This window comes from Telmatherina bonti, assembly GCF_933228915.1.
Source record: "Telmatherina bonti genome assembly, chromosome: 24".
NCBI lineage: Eukaryota > Metazoa > Chordata > Actinopteri > Atheriniformes > Telmatherinidae > Telmatherina > Telmatherina bonti.
The window spans coordinates 15,459,630-15,479,781 of record NC_136633.1 but is presented as its reverse complement, the minus strand read 5'-3'; the positions used below and the strand labels follow the sequence as shown (position 1 = coordinate 15,479,781).

Genomic DNA, 20,152 nt, shown 5'->3' with positions numbered 1-20,152 from the left:
GAAGCGGAATACAGAAAAAAGTCACTTTCATCATTTGGTGTAGCATTGCATTGTGGGTAAATACATAACAATCATGTTAACATTCCTCTGCCTCGTCTGTTGTTCATACTGTGCTTATTGTTGCAGTATATTTCTGCAGTATAAAACCACAAAAGTGATAATTTTGTTTTCATATGTAGTTCTCAAGTAGAAGAAATGGAGTATTTCTTCTTTCTTCTTCACGTGGGTTTTGTCCTCTCTTTTCTTAAATACTTGTGCAGCGCCATCTTTGGTGAGAATGGGGATATGTTATTCTAATAGCTTGGCGTCTTTGACAAAATGCAGCATGAACACATTGGTCGACATGGATACACCCCAGCAGACAATCCTGATGTGAATGCACCCTAAGACAAAAGTCATCTATGACACACTTAATGCCCACTTTACCCACCCATTATACCAAAAGTAAGGGAGAACAAATGATTCAGGTTATGGTTACAATCTTAACAAGGTCTTTTAAAACCCTAAATTATGATGCCAACATCAAGATTTTATGGCAGCAGAACTAAAATTCTTCATGTTTAAGTTTTCTAAGGAAGATGGAATAACAACTGTGTATTCTCATGAGAGGGCTGGAAGAAAGCGATTGGCCAAACCACTGCATACATGATCCTGAGCTTTGTTCTCAGATTGAGTTCTTCTTCCATATGGTTTCCAGCAGGCTGCAGATTGGATTATCCTGGCCGCAATTTCTGGTTTTAAAATATACGGTATCAGCAAGCTGCTTGACCTGTGTCACTGTTTTCAGCCTTAGGGGCAGTTTGTCATCAGATTTTCTTCCTCTGTGCTGATTTCCTCCCATATTCTGGCTTTTTTTTTTTTTTTTTTTTTTTTTTAATATAAGCATCCCATAAGGTCCTAATGTTCTTGTTCTTCTCCTGCCAGACTGACAATGTTATTTGCAAATCGGGAGTTGGTGATTTATGACTGCTGATGTTGGCAGTTCTTGTGTGGTGTTGAAATGTTTCCCCCCCATAATTCTCTGCAAAATATGGGTTGTACATAGAAAGCAGCACTAATGCACATATACTGTGCTTCAGAGCTATTCTCTGAAGCAGCTGTTGGTGAGCACTGCAATGCATTGTTGAACAGTTATCTGATGGTATGGACAAGGTTTTGTTGATGTTTTATTTGACAAGGTAACCCAAGGGACTGCACTGCAAAAAGTCAACCCTCTTTCTGTTATTCCATATAAAAATCAATTCCCTGCAAAACTCAGCCTTAAAAAACAAGAAAAAAAATATAAAAAAATTAGGTAAATGCTGCTTAAAATAACAGAACAAGAAAATTTGGCTTGTCAAGACTTCCCAAAATAAGTAAAAAATACTCTTAAAACAAGAGGAATTCTCTGGAATTATCTTACCTTTAAAAAATAAGCATATGTGTACTCAATTTAAGATTTTTAATCTTACTTAGTTTTCAGTTTTTGCAGTGTTAAAGATAATATTTAACAAATTTCACTAATTTTACTACAAATTTCAGCAAATACTTGTGATTTAAAACGTTAAAAATAACAATACTGGTGATGTTTTCCCCAACTTCTGAACTAAAATGCTGCTGTCACATAAATCTTTCACTACCCAGTTCCCACTTCTATATTTCAGGGGAAAAAAAAAAAAAATCTGATAACTTGTGCCAACAGGAATGAAGGGATCCCCACCCTCCACCCACCCTCCTCAAACCTTCCTCAAAATCACTCCCTGATTGTCCCTTTGAGCTTTCATGTGGCTAGACAGCACATCCTCCCTGCTCTCTAGTTTACTACTATGTGTTATTCAGTCTATTGCCCCAGATATTATTTCATTGTAAAATGATGCCAATTAGTAAAGGCAGTCGCCGGTGGCTGTGGTCTGGCTCCTTCTACGTTCCAGCGGGGAAAGTTATTTGGGTCGGCAGTTATTTTCAGCCTGTGATGTTGCCAGGAATACTTCTGGGAGCAGCCACTGTTTTATAAGAGAGCACATCAATAATTTTCATTGGTGTATGTGTGTGTGCATAAGCTCGAAAGACGGAGACAGACAAAGTTTATCGGGTTTATGTGAGTGTGTTTATACCTGGAGAGGAAGTCGTCTTCTCCGCACTAAATATTCAGCAGAACCATGGGTGCACATAAACACCCGCTCTAGTTCCTGTGTTGCACACACTTCACTTTAACTGACGCGACCTCCTATTAATTTGAAACACATTAATTTGCCAGCCTTTAAACTTTAACCCCAAATCTTAAATCGGCTCTAATTCAAGGCTTTGCCCTTTGGCCTACAATCACCCGCTTTTTCAAACTGAAGGCTCAACTTATGGGACACCAGTCAAAGCACACACCCAAACACACGCAGACCTTAAGGCCAAAGTCAATGAGTTCCTAACACCTTCTCTCTGTGTGTCTAACCACCCTCCTCCCCTCTCTGCTGAGCAGCGGTACATTGTCAGTATGAAATTGGGGTGAAAAGTCCTCGCGCTCCTGCTGAAAAGCCAGCCGCTCTGAACCGAAGGGTGAATGGGTTCAGTCTGCCGTGCTGCCTCCACCCTTCCTCATACAAACTAAACTCACACACAAGCACACGCTCTCTTTCCACTATCTCTTGGAGGAGAGCCCGCAGCAGCAGTGGCGGCAAGGAGACATCTTTCAGTATTTTAAGCGGCTTGGGCTAATCTTTGTCACTCAGGTTTGTTTTGAAAGCATTGCTGTGGGATAAAGACAGAACGACAGCGTCCCACCTCCTGTTTGCGTGGCTCTAGATGCACATAGAGTCCCACTCTTGTGTAACCTAACAGGTTTCCTGTAAACTCACGACCCAACATGTTTTGGACCCTGAGTTAATCCTCCCTTGGCCTTGGACATTACATTGGACTTACCTGTTTTTGTTGGTTGTCTTCTCACATACACCCACAAACTGGTCTTGTTGCATCTTAGCTGATCCTGTTGTTTGGTGGTATAATGACTGACCGAGCCGTAAACTGTGGCCGTAACAACACTTGCATTGCTAAAAGCAAAACCAGCTTCTTATTCAGTCTGGGAGAAGCATGTAAGAATGAATCGTTTTTACTCTTATCAGTGTGGCCATGGCACAACTCTTCACGGCTCATGGATGTGATTGGGATACCAAGTAGCTTTTTTCAAAGTAGCCTGGTACTGTATGAGGAGGAAGCGGAGTTTTTCCGCTTCGCTGTGCCCTTTATCTCTTCCCCCTCTCTTTCAGTGGCCGCCACTCTTTTGTTTCTCCATGCCCTTTTCCAGCCAAGGCTCTATTCTCCTGCCCCGTCATTGTGTGCGGTAATGAAGATTAGCCAGCCTGCCGCACACAATGGGGTCCCCACATCCGGAGCGCAGACTCCCCAAATCCTGCTGCAAGCTGCTAACCCCGGTGTAAAACCACTGATGCTGCCGACCCCATCAATCCATAAGCCCCCCCTGCGCACACATGCATTATTTCATTCATTCAGACACACACACACAGGCCCACAAACATGACCAATATGCTCCCTGCACTCTGCTGTGTTGAAAGCAAATGGCTGAAATGCCCCTTGATTAGATTAGGGTGGTTTTGACAGCTGAGAGAGAGCGCTTGGCGACTCTTATACCGATAAACAGCAGCTCACCCAAATCCAGTTAAAGAGAGACAGAGTTCCCCTCCCCAGCGAGTGCAACACGGCTCCAGTCATAAGGATTATACCCCCCTCTCCACCCTGCATGCCCTGCTATTCTCCTTTTTTGCCTCTATCTCATCCTTTTCCCCATCAGTCTCAAGATGCTTCTTCCATTCTCTTGATCCTATTTCACCCTCACCTCTCCTATCCTCGACTTAATACCAGAACAAAGACATTTTCCACACTTTGTCACAAGCTATTTAGATGGAGCAGGAGAGGTCTTTATATGCAGTACACTTGTTGTATCTCGAGACTAAGACCTCTTAATAACGTATGTTTTACTCTCAAGGTCGGCAGATCTTCACAAGTTCAGTGTGTTTACTTGTCAAGCTACTTTCAGCACTTAGAGGATACATGGTGAGCTTCGCCTGTGTGGAAAGATGGATTATCCAAATGTGACAGCCGCTGTTTGTTGCAGTGCAAAAAATAATGCAACAAATGTGTGAAATGGGATCACAACCAGTCATTTGTCAACTAGGAATATACTGTATCCAGTGCTTAAAGTCATAGTCCCACATTTTGGTAAGTGCCTTCTGCAATTTATTCATTTCTGCCAAACTTTGGCTTTTTTTGTGTGTGGGATGTTAAGACTGATAAACCTCTAAGAAGCTAATTTAGCTTTGCATAGCTACAGTTTTATTGAGTCTACAAGTTTTACTTGTTGGCTGTCCTGAAGCTCATGACTGGACCTTGTTGCAAGATTGGCTTCATCACTTGAATTTATTGTCAGATGGACCACCCGTGCTACCCATTAAAGAAAATGATGCCATGAAGCCATGCCAGAGAAAATATCAGCAGTATTCATGTCATACAAGTCAGAAGCAACTTCTATCAGCATGCACACTTGCTCAACATTAATCTTGGCTATTTTTCAGAGAAGCATGTTGCATACATTTAAGTTCTCACATCCTACATCTCTGGAAAATACCAAGACTTTAGCACATGGGTGAAAATGGCTTAAACGATGAAGCTCAACTTGTGGTCAGCTGTTGAGTGTTGGGTGTTGCCTACTACCTGTTATTTTTGTTGAATGTTTGCACAAGGGGAGTTTCAATGCTCTTTGACACTCAAACACAGTTGTACAACCCACTCATGACACTGATGGAAATGACTGTTGTGGGTCATTTCTGAACATAAAATCTCAGCCACCCTGCTGGTGAGCTGTCCAGGGTGTACCCTGCCTTTCTCCCAAAGACTGCTGACATAGGCTCCAGCTTCCCCACGACCCTTCATCGGACTAAGTGGTTTGGATAATTAATGAATGAAAAAAAAACCCTAGTCTGATGACTTGCTAATTACAGTTTGGACTATCTGAATATTTTAGGTTGTAGTCTGTTTTAGAGTCCTACAAACAACTCTATTTTACTTTTTTTCCAATCCCTTCTACCTTATTATTAAGCACAGCTATTGGCATGAAATACAAAAAATGGCAGCTACATTTTGAAAATACACAATTCAAAAGTCCAAACCCCTTTCTTAAGATTTCCCCCCAAATTCCCATAGAGACATGCAATGCTTGTTCTTTAGGGTTTGAGAGGGGAAGGGACAAATGGCAGTTGTGTTTGACACACATCTCCATCCAATCATTTAGAAAGGGCTGTTTCAAGTGATTGGCCGGTGGATTTTCAGTCCTGCCTGTTCCACAGGTGACTAAATATTTTTATTTCTGTATTAGAGCATTGGCTATGGGGTGGCAGTGGCTCAGGTGGTGGAGCCATTTGTCTTGTGATCTGACGATCAGTAGTTTGAGTCCTGCTACCTTACACTGCTGCAGCCCTGATGGGGACACAATTGTTTTCTGAGGACCAGTCCAAAGCCCGGATAAATGCAGGGTTGCATCAGGAAGGGCATTCAGCTTTAAAAATGTGCCAATTCACCTGTGCAATAGTTTGCTGCGGCGACCCCTTCAGCGGGACATGCCCAAAGGGTAACAACAACATTCAAGCTTTCGGTGCCGTTGGGGTGTGAAGGGGATTTTAAGCAATATAGTAAAAAATGCACCAAGAAAACCTATCCTACACTACCTTTAATTTAGGCTCTTTGTGTTTTCCAATTCTTAATCAAGCCAGTTGACATGCAGATGCCTGTTCTCGCATTGTTCATTAAGTATTATTATCCCGTTTTTTTTAAATATGTGCCATCAAATTTATGACAGAACAGCATCTATGGCGCTCCACTTCCTTCTTCCATGCACGTTCTGAATACTCTAATTCCGTTTGCGTTTTAATGGCTATTCTTCTGTCACACCCACTGTGGAAACAGACATGAACTGTTCATTCTAAGAAAATCAACTGAATGGTAATCGTAACATTATTTTTAAAGAATAATCATTAGTTTCTCACAGCTCTCCTAACGCTCGGTTAAATGATGAACATGATGCCGCCTCCTCACTGTTCATTTTTAGATATCTTGCATCCAATCAAGTGGCAGTTATCTAGGGACACTGACTTCTCGCAGCAAATTGCCCACACTTTTCCACAATCATGCATGGGCCAAAGTCATCTAGGGTTTCACTTGTAGTCTTGTCTACTTTCCATCCACGTTGTGTTGATGCTGTTGTAATGTGGGATGCCAGAGGGTTGGTCCCCATGTGTCAGTTTGATGTGGACGTGTGCCTTTCTGTTGTGTCTGCTCAGAGAAAGCGATGGGAAATGTCTCTCTGCTCCATTAAGCAGAGGTCACAAGGTTTTTTGCGCTCTGAGTGCTCCATCATTGTGGTTTTCCTGCCAGATGAAAGGTGCTTTGAAGATCACACACAAACACACACGGTTATGCCGTGTAAACCTCCTGTAACAAAGGGCTTAGTGTAGAGATGTCTTGCTTGAAACTATCAGACTAAACCTGATTCTCATACTGTGCCAAACAAGTATTAACCCCAATTTCAGCGTGGAATCTAACAAAGTCCATCCTGCAAACCAGAGTGTGTTGCCTCTAATGGCTTTAAATGCCTATTAATGCACCCAACCAAACAAAACTTTTACTGTGTGTAAAAAGAGGTGGCAGGTTTACAACCAAATGTGCATTATTCCCTCAAACTCCGTCAGCAAATTGTGATTTAACAACTGGCGGTGTCTGTTATCAGCTTGAAGCCCGCTCTGTGTAAAACCGCCTCAAGGTGCTGCGTTGCCAGGCTTTGACTGAGAGGCTGATTATTACTGCGAGGCTAATGTCGTCTGATAAGGCCGTGTGTGTAATTAAGCTGTTTCCGTAGTGTGTTATCTGAAGCTAGGTGGCTGCCTGGAGAGATGGAGCTGTTAGTCAATGAGAAGGAGAAATCCTGTCTCCTGTCTGTGGCATTTTGGGCTTCACATCTTTTTCCCCTTTTCTTCTTCTTCTTCTTCTTCTTCTCCTCCTAATCTGTGGTGAAATTTTAATGCTTGTGTTTGTTTCACTTTTTGCTTTCTTTTCATCATCTGAAGTTCTTAGCATAAGGGAGACCTGCTTTACCTGTTTGTCTTGTCCAAGCAAGCTACTACTACACTTTATGTCACTTGTGCCCGCCTCCCACCTCCACCCCCACTTTTCTCTTCTGCATCACTGGTTCAAAGCACCATCAGGGCATCAGGGGCTCCAAGATCCCTTCTGGCCAAACCTTGCACCCCCTGCTGCTCTTTCCATTGACAACAACAGAGCTTTGCCACTACTCAGATCAGTGTTGAGGAAAATATGGTGTTATCTCCCCACCGGCTCCCCCACCCTTCCCTTCCTTCTGGCCCCGTAGGCAGGTTTCCCGGTCAACTGGGATCTGCCGATGATGCCATACTGCTCTCCAAGGAGTCCAAAATCTGGGGGTTCTTAGTGAATCCACAAGAAGTAGCAAAAAAAAAAAAAAAAAAAGCCTGAAGGGGAGATTAGAAGGGAGGGTGTGCTTCTTGCAGGTTTGCATGGGTTAGGTGTGGCAGTGGGGGGGCTGTGTAAGTATTGCACAGCGAGGCTATAGATTACCGTCTCTGTCAGCTGCGACGGCCACTGCTGATGAGCTCCTGCACGGTATCATTTCATATCGATTAGGCGCCGCGATGCAAACACACACACAAACACACAAAGGCTGTTGGTGAGATGGACGCTGCCTTGGGCTACTGGTCATTTAGCTGTCACCTCAAAGTGATGGCTTGGCCCGGCTCACCAGATCAATGGGAGACACAGACCTAATAACACACAATGGCAGGATAAAACACACTCATGTACATACACACACCCACACTTTGCGAAAGACTGCTGTCTGAATCAAGTGCCTAGCCAAACTTTTCCTTCGATAAACGTGTCAAATGTGCTGTTGATTTACAAGCAGCAATAACAAAGATGCACGTGAACAAAGTCAGTAAAGCAAAACAACGTGTCATAAAAATGAAATCAAAAGAATAAGAGAAAAGATATGACAATTTGGTTAGCTGCCTCATTGCAGAAGAGATTTTCATATCAATGTGGCGCTGATACGATTGTAACCTACCTGTAGAATGAGAGTGTGATTAATTTCTCAGAGGGATTTTTAATCAGAGCTGATATCACGGTGGTATTGCATTGAGACCCCGTGAATAGAAGCCAAGGCCGTCTTATTTTCTGTGACCAATGGCATTGTGTGGTTTGAATAAAAGCCAACAACAAGCAATAAATAGACTGTCACTTGACTGTGAAACAACAATAGAAGCGTTGCAAAGATACAGAGAAGCGTATGCTAATTCATCCATGACATGAATGTTACTCACTTTTAAAATGAGTAAGCAAACTCCTGTTATGAAAATGACCAAAACAAATAATCAGTGTGTCATGTGAATGACAAAGGGGTTGTTTTTATAGTTTATGAAAAAAATGATGATGACAATCAAAAGCAGAGAATTGTATGCAAACGCTACTTTAGTGTTGTGAAAGCATTCAGAGTCAGTACAAAGGAATACATTTATCTGGAGCGTGGCGTTGAAATATAATGTGAGGAAGTGGAATGGAATTTTAATTTGAAATAATTCAAGTATAAAGCATAAATGACTATTAAACATCCTCAGATTTTAATTCAGTTCTTAAAAGAACACAAAAAGACCCCACTCAAACATGCAAGACAAAAATATACTTTTCTTTTTAATCTATGTTAAGAAAAATTATGAAATATTACATACTCTGACTAGCAGTGACCCTACTAGCTTGTGGTTTGATGTGTCTGTGTTGTTGCAACCATGCAGGCCCATGGTACACAGCCTTTTAATTAGCTTTATGTAAAGGATATTTGGGATTTCCTCATAAATTTGTTGTTCTTGCACTTTTATCTTTAGTTTTCTCATAGATCTCTTCAAATTTTTATGTAGACTCCACTTTTAAAATTTAAAATTCATATTTCCAGCACAGCTGGCAGACCTTGCAGCGCAAATACAACCCCAAACCATGATAGCACCACCGCCGTGTTTCAAAGATGGGTATATGTTTTTATGGTGGAATGGTTGTGTTTAATTTACTCCAAGCGCAAAGCCTATTTTAAATCAGATTGCTCTTTAATTATTTCATTAATCTGTACAATATTTTTCCATTTGGTTGGAGTTAAATCTTTTGAAAGTTTAATCTTTTCAAACTGATAAGCATAACCTTGAAGATTGCTGAGCTGAGCATGACTTAACTAGTAAACACAGGATTTTAGCCACTCAGTTATGGAAGATTTAAATTCAAGAATGATATTTTTGTCTCATTTGTTTAATTGGTTTGTCACCCACTTTAATGATATGTTGAAATCAGATATTAAGATGACTAATGTCACTTATTTGCAGGAAAGGTTGTGCAAAAATTGGTATATTGTTCACATCTTTTTTTCTATATGTGGTTAGTTAGCTCAGTTTAATTTTGCATAGGAACTGAAAATTAAGCTCCACTGACTTGCCTCATTCTTTGGGTCTTCCTTATTGTTTGTTACGTATATGCCGTTGTGCTAGGTTTGTACCATTACTTAAAAGCTTTTACCTGTAGATAATAAATGGACCAGTCTTGGCCAAGTTAGTTTTACTTGGCGATGCTAGCTTAGTTCTGAAATTTAGAACAACAACTAGCCTAACTCTACTTTCAAGTCAAATGTATTGCATCCAGCTGGAAGAAGGCTGCTAACTCTGCCTTCAGTTGCTTTTAGTTTGGAGACATACTGTATACATAATGCTTGGTAAAAAAAAAAAAAAAAAAAAAAAAGAGCATTCATTCAAATATCAGACCTACTTTTCTGCTTTGATTTTATTCTAAATATTTTATATATGGGATGAGCCAACATAAAAATATTAAATGTTATGTAATGCAATCTCACAAGTGTTCTTTGGTTAGCTATAACCTGTGTTGCATGGTCAAGCAGAAAATATGCTCATTTAATCCAAAATTATGCAACACCGTAAAAATGATGCTGCAGGGAATCATAGATCATCTCTTAAAAGATGTGACAGCAGCCCCCCCCCCCCCCCCCCCCCCCCCCGAATGTCTGTGTTTTAACAATAGTGCTGCATCACCCCCTCCAGCTCAGGGGCCCCTTATAGTCCTGCCCTTCTAAAGCCTGCTAACATCAGTGTTGAATATTATTCATAGCACCTTCTCTTAATCACGGCATCTGTAAAAACTAAACACAATCATCCTAAAATTAATGAACCATATCCCCCTTCATTACACTTATCTGTTTAGTGGTGTTTCGGGCCTTCCTTTGGGGTATTATGTGTGCGTCTCTGTTCACATTTATAACCCAGGCTTTTTATTAGCGACGTAGTGGGGTGCTAACAGTTGGGAGGCAGAGTGGGCTTTGATGGTGATGGCAGGCGGCTCAGTTTGGGCCAAATGTGATGGGAGGAGATGGGGAGAGAGGATCAGCTGCCAGGCTGAAGGCCGAGTCAAAGAAAGTGGTAGATGGCGAGACACAGATGAGGAGGAGAGGTGAGGAGATTGGAAATAAAGCACGGAAGTGAGTGAATCGGGCTTGGCTTACAGTAATTCCCCCCCGTTTGGCTTTGTGAAAAGCGTGTCTACTGATCAGCGAATATCTGTCACACCTGCTGTATTTTAAGCCTCACGAACATGAGGTGTGTTGTGCATGCATGATTCACGGTGTATTTGTGCATGAGCCTAAAAAAATGCATGGGTCAGGCTTTTTTTTTTTCCACCAGCTGTTTCTTTTCAATATTGAAATCATCAGTCTGAGAGCTGTTCTCTTTTTCCTAACACTACAAATAGGACAAAATCACTGACAAGTAAAGACTTATAAATAGAAGAAGACTCATGGACCCTACTGAGATAACTGCTCTCCCATTAAAAATGGTTGATTGATGGAAACCTAATAGTGTTTCGTTGGCAATTGTATTTTCTTTCCTGTAAAGCGATTATATGCATTGTCTTAATCAAAGTGCAGTTAAACCATTCAAATAAATTTGATGATATAGTGCAGTTGATTGAACCCACAGCTGAAAATTATCACAGTAATTATCTGAGCACTGTCGAGCTCAATTCATCAGCTGTATTAGAGAAGCAAAAATACAGTGGAATAAACCTGTATCTAATTGTGATGCCACTTATCTTTAGTACATTTCGATGGAAGAAATCCGAAGCAGAGGCATTTTTTTTCTTAATCTGATGGAGAGAAAGCAACAGTCTTGCACCTTTCAGTTGGTTTTCATGCCGCAGTGTTGCACTCAAATATCAGTCAGTATCATCTTCGACCTAATTTAGTTGTAACCTTTCACTGCTCAACCAATTACATGAAACATTACCTGACATCACCAGAAAAGTGACTGGTGATGGGCAAAAAGGTCAAAATGGGTTTCGTGCACCCAACACTTCTTGATTTATCTCGATAGACCTTTTTCATCGATGGCATTTTGACATGTCAGAGTTAGAACGTCGCAAGTGCAAATAGCAAAATTAATGATCACTGAATTGCATTTAGCGCCATTAGATTCAGGGACTTGGTGACTCCATAACACAGCTTATTGCTATACTGCAACTGAACCAGGCCATTATTAAAGTCATTAGTAACAGCAGAGTGTTCATTTTTTTGCTGTGACAAGCCAAAACAGCTGTGAAACAGGCCTATTTTTTTCTTGATCACTTTGCTGCAGCTCCGTGATCTGCTGAGCATTTTACTGTTAGCCGTGCTCATAAGGTTAGTCATGTGGAAAGAGGTCTTAGTCAGTGGTCATTGCATATTTGATTCTACTCAGAGAAATATCATTTGAGTGCTTTAGATGATGACTCATGGCTGAATAACTCTGTGTTTAATCTTACTACACTTTTATGGTACCCCCACCACCACCACCTAGCAGTCTTGCAGTCTTTTAGTCACAGATCACCATATCCTAGCTTAACCAATTTCCACTTAGTCTTGCTGGTGATGCCTGATATTCCTCCCCAGGCAGTTTCACCAACATTCACACTAATTCATGTCATCTCAAAATCTCACATGATGATAACTCACAGCTGACAGAAACCTACTGTCTGGCCTGCTGGGCACACATGTGACCTAACTAACAAGACATAACAACTCCACATTAATCAAATGTTTTGAACTCCCCACTACAAAGTCACCCAATGAAATCTCTTGGATTAGAGGTAAAAAAAAAAAACTTTTTCAAAAGCCAAAAACCATCCAGTAGCATTTATTCTTACTGTTTATACAGACAGATGTGTTTTAATGCAGATGTACAACTGTGCCATCTTCCAAGCCATACACAAACTTCAGAGATCAAACTTTTTCAGACTGACTGGAAGTTAGTTTGAACACTGATGGACTGACTCACTGTGCTACTGTGAGCTTTGTCCTGTTTTTTGTGCTGCAGTTGCACAATAACAGCATATTGCTTGGTCTCTTCAGTTAACTCTGCAGTTAGTTAGTTAGCAGCAGCAGGGTCGAGTCAGTGAAGGAGTCAGTGGTTTTTAACGATTCATTCATGACTTGCACGGCACTAATTCCTCAGCTTTTATCTTCTTTAGAGAATTGTATAAATCAAATATTAAAAATGTGGAAGCTGGATTGTTTCTTGAAGTTTGCCTAAGGCATCAATTATACATGGAAAACCAAATACTGCCAAACAAACACTGCCAAATGAACATCACCCACTCTTTCAAAGATATCCATTGAAGAATCTGGTAATTGGGCTGTTGCTATAATGTAAAACCTCATGTTTATGAAGTGGTGGTGGATCTGACTAAACTGGTTTCCAATGGCTCCTTCATTTATATTAGGAAGACAGGAATGGGAAAAGGTAAACTGAAGTTGTTGCATCATAAAGGGGACTTAATGTGCATTATTGGGAATGGAAACGTCTTTGCAAAAGAAGAGTTCTCACTTTCATTTTATGGGTATTAACTGCAGTTATTGGTTGGTTTCTCTTGAGGTTTGCTTGCAGTTTGCAAAATGACTTTTTCTACTAAATAACAAAGACTAGCAGCATAGCTAACACCATCACTATTTGGTGATGCCATCAAGATAGTTTATTCATTTCAGTCAATGGAAACCTGAGATCCATATTTCTCTTTGAAGTTTAAAAAAAAAAAAAAAAAAAAGATTGTTTAAAATTTGTTTTGTCACAGAATGTAAACACATATGTTAAATCTGGCAATGCCTTAATTCCCATTGGGGCATTGATATGAGGTACCCCCAAATAAAAGTATCCAGAGGTATGGGAGGTTTAACTCAAAATTGATTTAAAAGAAACAACTTGCTAATTGTAAAGTTATTAATTGGGGCTATCCTTCCTATCCCGTTTATAAAAAAAAAAAAAAAAAGACAAAAAAAAATATTTGTATTGCATTAGGCTCGAATGGAAGAAACATGCATACACTGATAGTGGATGAAAATCTGGGGGCACCAAACTCAACTGAAGAAATCCCCTTGATTTTGGTGATGGAGGAGGAGGGGGCTAATGTGGCATCCAGTGGATTGTCTCAGCTTATCTTGGCTGGCATGAAGGAATCATCCTGAAAGCCCTTTAGGAAATGGACCCTGGCTTTGTGTGGAGCCAATTGATGTAGACTCTCCAGATCGGCGTTTGTCCAAATGGGCTTAAACCAAGCCGTGAGCGTCCCTTTGTCTTGGCCATTGTGTCATGCTTTTGGCTCTTAATTGCTTGCCTACACACTCACGGATGCGTGTCGCTTACTTGAGGCCACGAGACCAGCAAGAAGACATGTTTATGCATGTGCGTATGTCTTCATACAAACGTGCACAAGAGGTGCATAATTGCACATAGAGTGGCATAATTACACACACATACACATGCACTTGCCAAATTATGTGCATACCCTCGCAAACTTGCATAATTACACGCAACCACACAGTGCACACACCCACATCACTCCATGCCGTGTACACAGGAACTGCTGATCAGCTGCATGACCTTCTCTCCAACAATGGTAATGTCACCACCTGGGGGAGGAGGGGGGGAGGAAGAAAGAAAGGGGGAGGGGGAGTCTTGATGGAGTGATGGGGGAAAGCAGGAAAAGACAGATGGAAAAAAAGAGTGCATGATAAGCTTGTCATACCTGCCACCTACTCACCTGGAGCCTCTTTCATCCTCCTTAGCTTGTCAACGTCTCCCATTCTGTATGCACACACTTAAATACATGCTGCATGTCTGTACACACACACTCCATCTCATGCCGCGACACACAAGACATCCCAGCACATCACTGTGGGTCGTAACCTAACATTTAGTGTGCATGAACCTCGTTTCTGTGTGCATGAGTGTGTGCGAGGCCTGTGGCTTGCCCGCTGACAGGATCCTGTTACGCCAAATGTCACACTTCCAAAAAGGATTCACCCCCCACAGTGAAAATGAAGTCAAGACCTTCCTTCACTCTCCCCTCTCCTGCCTGCTTCACATTGTCCTTCTATCACTCTTCCTCCACCTCCTCCCTCTTCTTCATCTTCACCTGCTACTCCCTTCTCTCACTTATCCATTTCTATCCTCTTTCCTACTCCCTTGAACTACCTCACACACACCTGGGTTTGCAATCCTCAGCGTTTTGCTGAAAAAATCCCCTTTAACTGGCTGGTTTTAGGAGATAATTAGTCCTCAACTCGGTAAAGGGAAAGACGACAATGAGGGAAAAGAAGAGGGGAGAAAGGTTGAGTTTCAGGAATCGATCTAGGCTGAGGCAGAATTGCCCAAAAGAGTGATGAGAAAGAGTGGGTGGAAGGGTTGAAAGATATTGCAGATAATATTGTGAGCAGAGAAAAGTGTGTGTTCTTCTATACCTCTGCAGCCCACATGCCAATGCAAGCTTCCTCTTCTTATGTCTTCACACCTTCACGATGTAATTTTACCCTAAAAAGCCCAACATTTAATTCACAATTCATTGTTTAAAGCCCACAAAGAATTAGTAAAGACTTATTAGATGCCTGTGTGGGTGGTGGGCAGTGGAGGAAGGACAAATGCTGCCTTATCTTCACTTCTCACTGCAGATTTGATCTTGAGCAGTTTTCTTCTTTCTTTCAGTGTTAGTAAAAAAATACTATAAACAGTCACATTTATTTCCTCAAAGAAAGTGACTGAGGAGAAATCACACTTCCTTAGCAACAGACCCCCCCCCCCCCCCCCCCCCCCCCTCCTCCTCATTTTAAAAAGAAAATGGGAAAAAAAAAAAAAAAAGTGTGGCTTTATTTTTAGAAGGTGAAAACAAGGAATGGGGGAGTTGTAAGATCGTAAGCGTCTCTGATGTGTTCAGTCTGTGCACCCTTATTCCTGATAATGGAACTAGCTACTCTGTCTGTCAGTGCCTATTTACACACAAATGAAGTGGTGAGTTGCACGCACCCAGTGGAGCCGCTAGCCTCCATCTCAGCTGTCAAAATGGGTTAGTGGCTACAAGCGAAACACAACGATCCCTGGGATCAAACTGGCGCCGTCCATTCAAACATAATGGCTTCATCCTTGGACACGAGGCGTCTCTTTCCTTCACTAGCTCCTCGCCTCTTAGAACCTTGCCAGCTTGTTGTAAAGTAATAGACTTCTCAGGATGCCAGTTCACACAAATCCGGGATGCAGCCTTTTATTTGCCCTCCGCAGGGAGAGGTGTTTGGAGTAATAAGGATGAAGCAGACCATAACTACAGCTGAATAAATCTTCCTATCTTGGCTCAGTGGAAGCCGGTGCACACATGGTTTGTCAAAGCTCCATAAAATGTTGTTTGATAGGACTTCTGTACAGTTTAAGACTTCTCCTCCTGTTATCCACTTCCCTCGCTTTCGTTCCGCACTGCAGCGGTTGCAATCAATCAGGGTTTAATCAGCCGGCTTGTCGGAGTTGCCAGGTAATCCTGGCTGTCTTGGTGGCTATCTGTGCATGTGTCCATGTGACAGCTGTGCAGAGCTGCTAACTTGCCGGCATGGGTGAGAGGATGGTACCATGCAGATTTTCTCCACAGTTTATAAAGGCATATCGGATGAGCCGATGGCTGTTGAGATTGTCAAGTGTGTTTCGAGAGTGAAAATCAGCATCTTCAGTGGTGAAGTCTAAATGTGTGAACTTTCCCGAATTGAACCTAAATGAAGTGTTTTTTCCCACTTGATCTCTTGCAGACTTGCCTGGAATTGGAACGTTATCTGCAAACAGAGCCCAAGCGTCTGTCAGAGCTCTTTGACCAGGACCTGGATGGCCTGCTTACTCCAGCCTACCTTAAGGAGGATGGGGAGGAAGAGCTGGCAGACACCTTGCTCCCAAGCTTGCCTAATCTTCCTGAACCTCCGAGCCCACCTGCAGTGCTCCTTTGCCCTTCAAGGAAGAACTTATCCTCTTCCGGAGTAATGACAAGACACCACAAGCCCAAAGGACAGGAGACAGAAAGCATGGAGGGGATAGAGAGGGTCCACCAAGCCCAATTGAGTGCAGTCACCTCCCTGACTCCACCGTCATCGCCAGAACTGGGCCGTCACCTGGTTAAACCTAACCAGACTCTGACGGCTTCGGCTGATGGGACGCTCACCCTGAAGCTGGTAGCCAGGAAAGTAGGGCTTAGCGCAGCACGGCTGGTGGCAGGGCATGCGCTTCCCGTCCGGATGAAAGATGAAGACGATGGCGCAGCATGTGTGATTAGGGTCGGAGAGCTACCAGAGAACAAGAAAAGGATCCACCGTTGCCAATTTAATGGCTGCAGAAAGGTGTATACCAAAAGCTCCCACCTCAAGGCCCACCAGAGGACACATACAGGTGAGAATAAGTTGGAGTAGTTACTTCATATTTGCAGTTGTAGGAAATAAAAAAGCAGCACAGGTAGAGTTGAATACTAATAGTTTCATCCACTTTCTAAAGCTCAGGGCTAATCCCAGAGCCCACAGCCACATGTTCAGACTTTGACGTCAGTGTGTCATGACTCAGGCCTCATGATGTTTGAGAAATCCCCTTTATACTAGCGATGGTGCCTGTTTATTCAATGCTGTTATTTATTTACCGCAAGCTTTTTGGAATGGTTTACTTTCAGTCAACACTGGCATGACATCTAATATTGTAATGGTGTTTCTTCCAGAGAACTGGACATGTCACATTAGACCCTGTGTGGTTTTGCACATGTGAAGCACATGTCAGGCATACGTGGAACGCACATTAAAAACATATTTTGTACATAGTTGTTTTGGAACATTTTAACAGGAGTATCATGAGATTCCCATATATTACTCACAATTGAGACCCATGGTCATGTTTCATTACATAAAGCATGCATGAGCTTCACATGGGTTTCAACTGGGTTGCACAGTGATTCTGTGGATTTCAGATGGGAATTTACATGGGTTCCCATGCACTTGAAAGGGTTTCTCATATTAGATGGGTTTCATGTGTAATAATATGGGTATGTCATTGTATGAGATTCACATACGTATGGGTTTCCCATGTGATGAGATGGGTTTCTGTTGTGGCAAAACTTACCAACGTCTGGATGAGTTGGAGAAAGATGAACAAAGTTTATTAGAATAAACTGATGGATAAAAGAAGAATAAAATGGTAATGTTTGGTAAAGGAGAATCCTTTCAGAAGACTGTATCTGACCCTTTGGATAACTTGAGATGTGATCCTTACACATCATCACTATCCTGCCCAGCTTAAGTTGTAGCACAACCAGAGCTCATTTATTGATGTGCATCACAAGAATAATTATGCTGAGAGATACCACTAAGAACAGATTATAAAAGAGAGGATAAACTATGAAATTTCCTCAATGGTTTCACATGTGATTATCAAGGCTTCACATGTGGGCATCAAATGTTATTACCATGAAAATGTTCAGAAACTACATATTACCAAATGTTCTAAAGTGTGTGTTTTACATGTCCAGTACCACACGGGGTCATATGTAAAAGAGCTGTTTCTGTAATGGTTTCCTAACTTCTGTTCATATAATCAAATTTCCATCTTTTTAGCTTTGTTATTGCTTTTCTACAGTAGAACTTGATGCTTGTCCATTCAAGTGTTTCACTCCAGATTTTAGTGACTAATACACACACAGTTGCTTTGTATGTATCAGTTTCCATCACAATATTGGTTTTCTTCTTGCTTTTTTCTCCCAGATTCATATCAGTTTCATTCATTATTTTATTTGATCTAATTTTGGCCTCTCTACCTTGTCAGTGATTTTAGTTTAGCTAAATAAGGTTCTGTTATATCTTTATCCGTGATACCTGCTAGCTGTTGTGTGTTTCAGTTCCCTTTACCCCAAGATTATGAAGCACTTGCTTCTAGTCTTTAAATGCATTATTATTACTTTTCCGTCTTAACGATCACATTTTCTTTCCAACCAAGTGCATTTTTTTGCAACTCAGCCATTATTCTGCTTAGAGGCCAGTTCTGGAGAATTAAGTTTTTCCTGAAAAATAAGTTTTACAACATTTTCTACAGGTGACGGATAAAATGTGCCTTTTTGCGAAGGCAAAGTGGTATCAGCATTATCTCTAATTGGTTTATATAAGTACAAGATCAATTCACCCATTCATTACCGCCATTCCCTCCAACCATTTAGGTTTTTAAGTCCTTGATAACCTGAGATAATTGTGGAAAATCTACCTGCTTTCTGGCACACATACAAAATGCGCCAGGTAAGAAATGTTAAAAGATACAGCTCTGTAATCGCAGTACAGGCTCCGGTCCACAAGGAAATATCACAGCGCGAGATAAAAAAATGTGATGATTTTAAGAAAATCCACTTTTCTTATCTTATTATCGAAGCACTTCTCTGTGCCAAACCAGGGCAGGTCCTTCTTGTCAAGGTTCCCCTCAAGAAGGAAGGTGGGGGGAAGGGTTGAGAAGCTATAACTCTCCCGCTCCTCCATCTCAATCCCAAGCCACTCAGACCTCTGTCAGGAAGCTGTCCTCCGTTTGAGTAACTGCACAGTGATGGATGGATTGACCTGGATAGGCCGCCATTTCCCCACTTTATTCCAAGACCTCTCGTCCTCTATGTGTTCTATAAGTCTGGGTTGTAGTTTCTCAGTCTGAGGTTGGAGACTGATTTTTCAGGAAGGGTATTGGGATGCTGTTTTAGACCATTTGGAATATCAGAATTTAAAAAAAAGAAAAACTGATGGGCAACTGTGTGCTCACTTCATTAATTAAAAAAGAAAAAAAGATGTTGGTGTCAGGCTTTGCTGTTATTAATTAGCAGGGTTTCAGCTGAGCACCTTTAGGTCTCATTCACACCAAACATGACCGAGGTGTTTATTTGAGCTCTGGAGTGTTTCCTCTTTTTGTTTGATTGTGAAGGTGAGAACTTTTTTTCCTGATTTTGGTGGAAGTATTTGAGCTTGGTTGGTTTCTATCCCTTCCCTGTTTAATGGAGGCGTTCAGGGGTATAATGAGATGAATACTGACATATGATACATATAGCTGCTTCTTTCAACTAAAAGGGATACAGCAAAGAACGTCCATCATTCTAAATGAAGTTACAGCAACTCAAATTAGATTTCTTTGCTCCCTGCCGTCTAAATTTATCCTCTGTTCAGTTGACGGATCACCAAGGCTGTCCTGCAAGGACACGACATGTGTGCACTTGTATTTTGATGGGTGTGAATTTGAAAAAAAAATTCAACTTGTCAACCTCTACATGTTGAGGATAATAGAAGCTCGCTGTATGTGTGATCACACCCTCCGTGGTGCACAGGCATCAGCCTGGCTGCAACAAAGGACACAGACATGCCATCATTGATTTCCCCAGTGTGGCTTGTGTACAGCTGCTGTGACTGAGCTCCTTGCCAACTGGGCCAACTCTGGGAGACTACTGCTACTGGTGCTGCCCAGTCACAAACACTACAAGCAAAGCACTGGACAGGATGTCTATACATAGTCAATCAGAACTCTTTCCAGCGATCAGATATGTGTTAATGCTGGAATGACTAGAGGAGCGAGAACAAACTGAAAATGTTTAAGCCTGTGTTTAACAGGTTAAACTGTACTTTAAGACTGTTGAGATTTCCAAAAATCAAGTTGGAATTCATTTAGAATGATGTGGTTTGTAACAATGAATTGAAACCAATCAAACACCA

General features: G+C 41.6%; 1 protein-coding gene across 2 annotated transcripts in view; it reads left to right on the top strand.

Annotated features, from left to right (window-relative positions):
* Positions 1 to 20,152, top strand: part of klf7a (Kruppel like factor 7a) — a 43,133-nt gene that overhangs the window by 9,936 nt on the left and 13,045 nt on the right. For both annotated transcript variants that reach the window (XM_079263810.1, XM_079263811.1), the window contains exon 2: positions 16,205 to 16,832. In XM_079263810.1, coding sequence (XP_079119936.1) covers positions 16,205 to 16,832 — 628 coding nt within the window. The remainder of the gene's footprint in view (positions 1 to 16,204; positions 16,833 to 20,152) is intronic.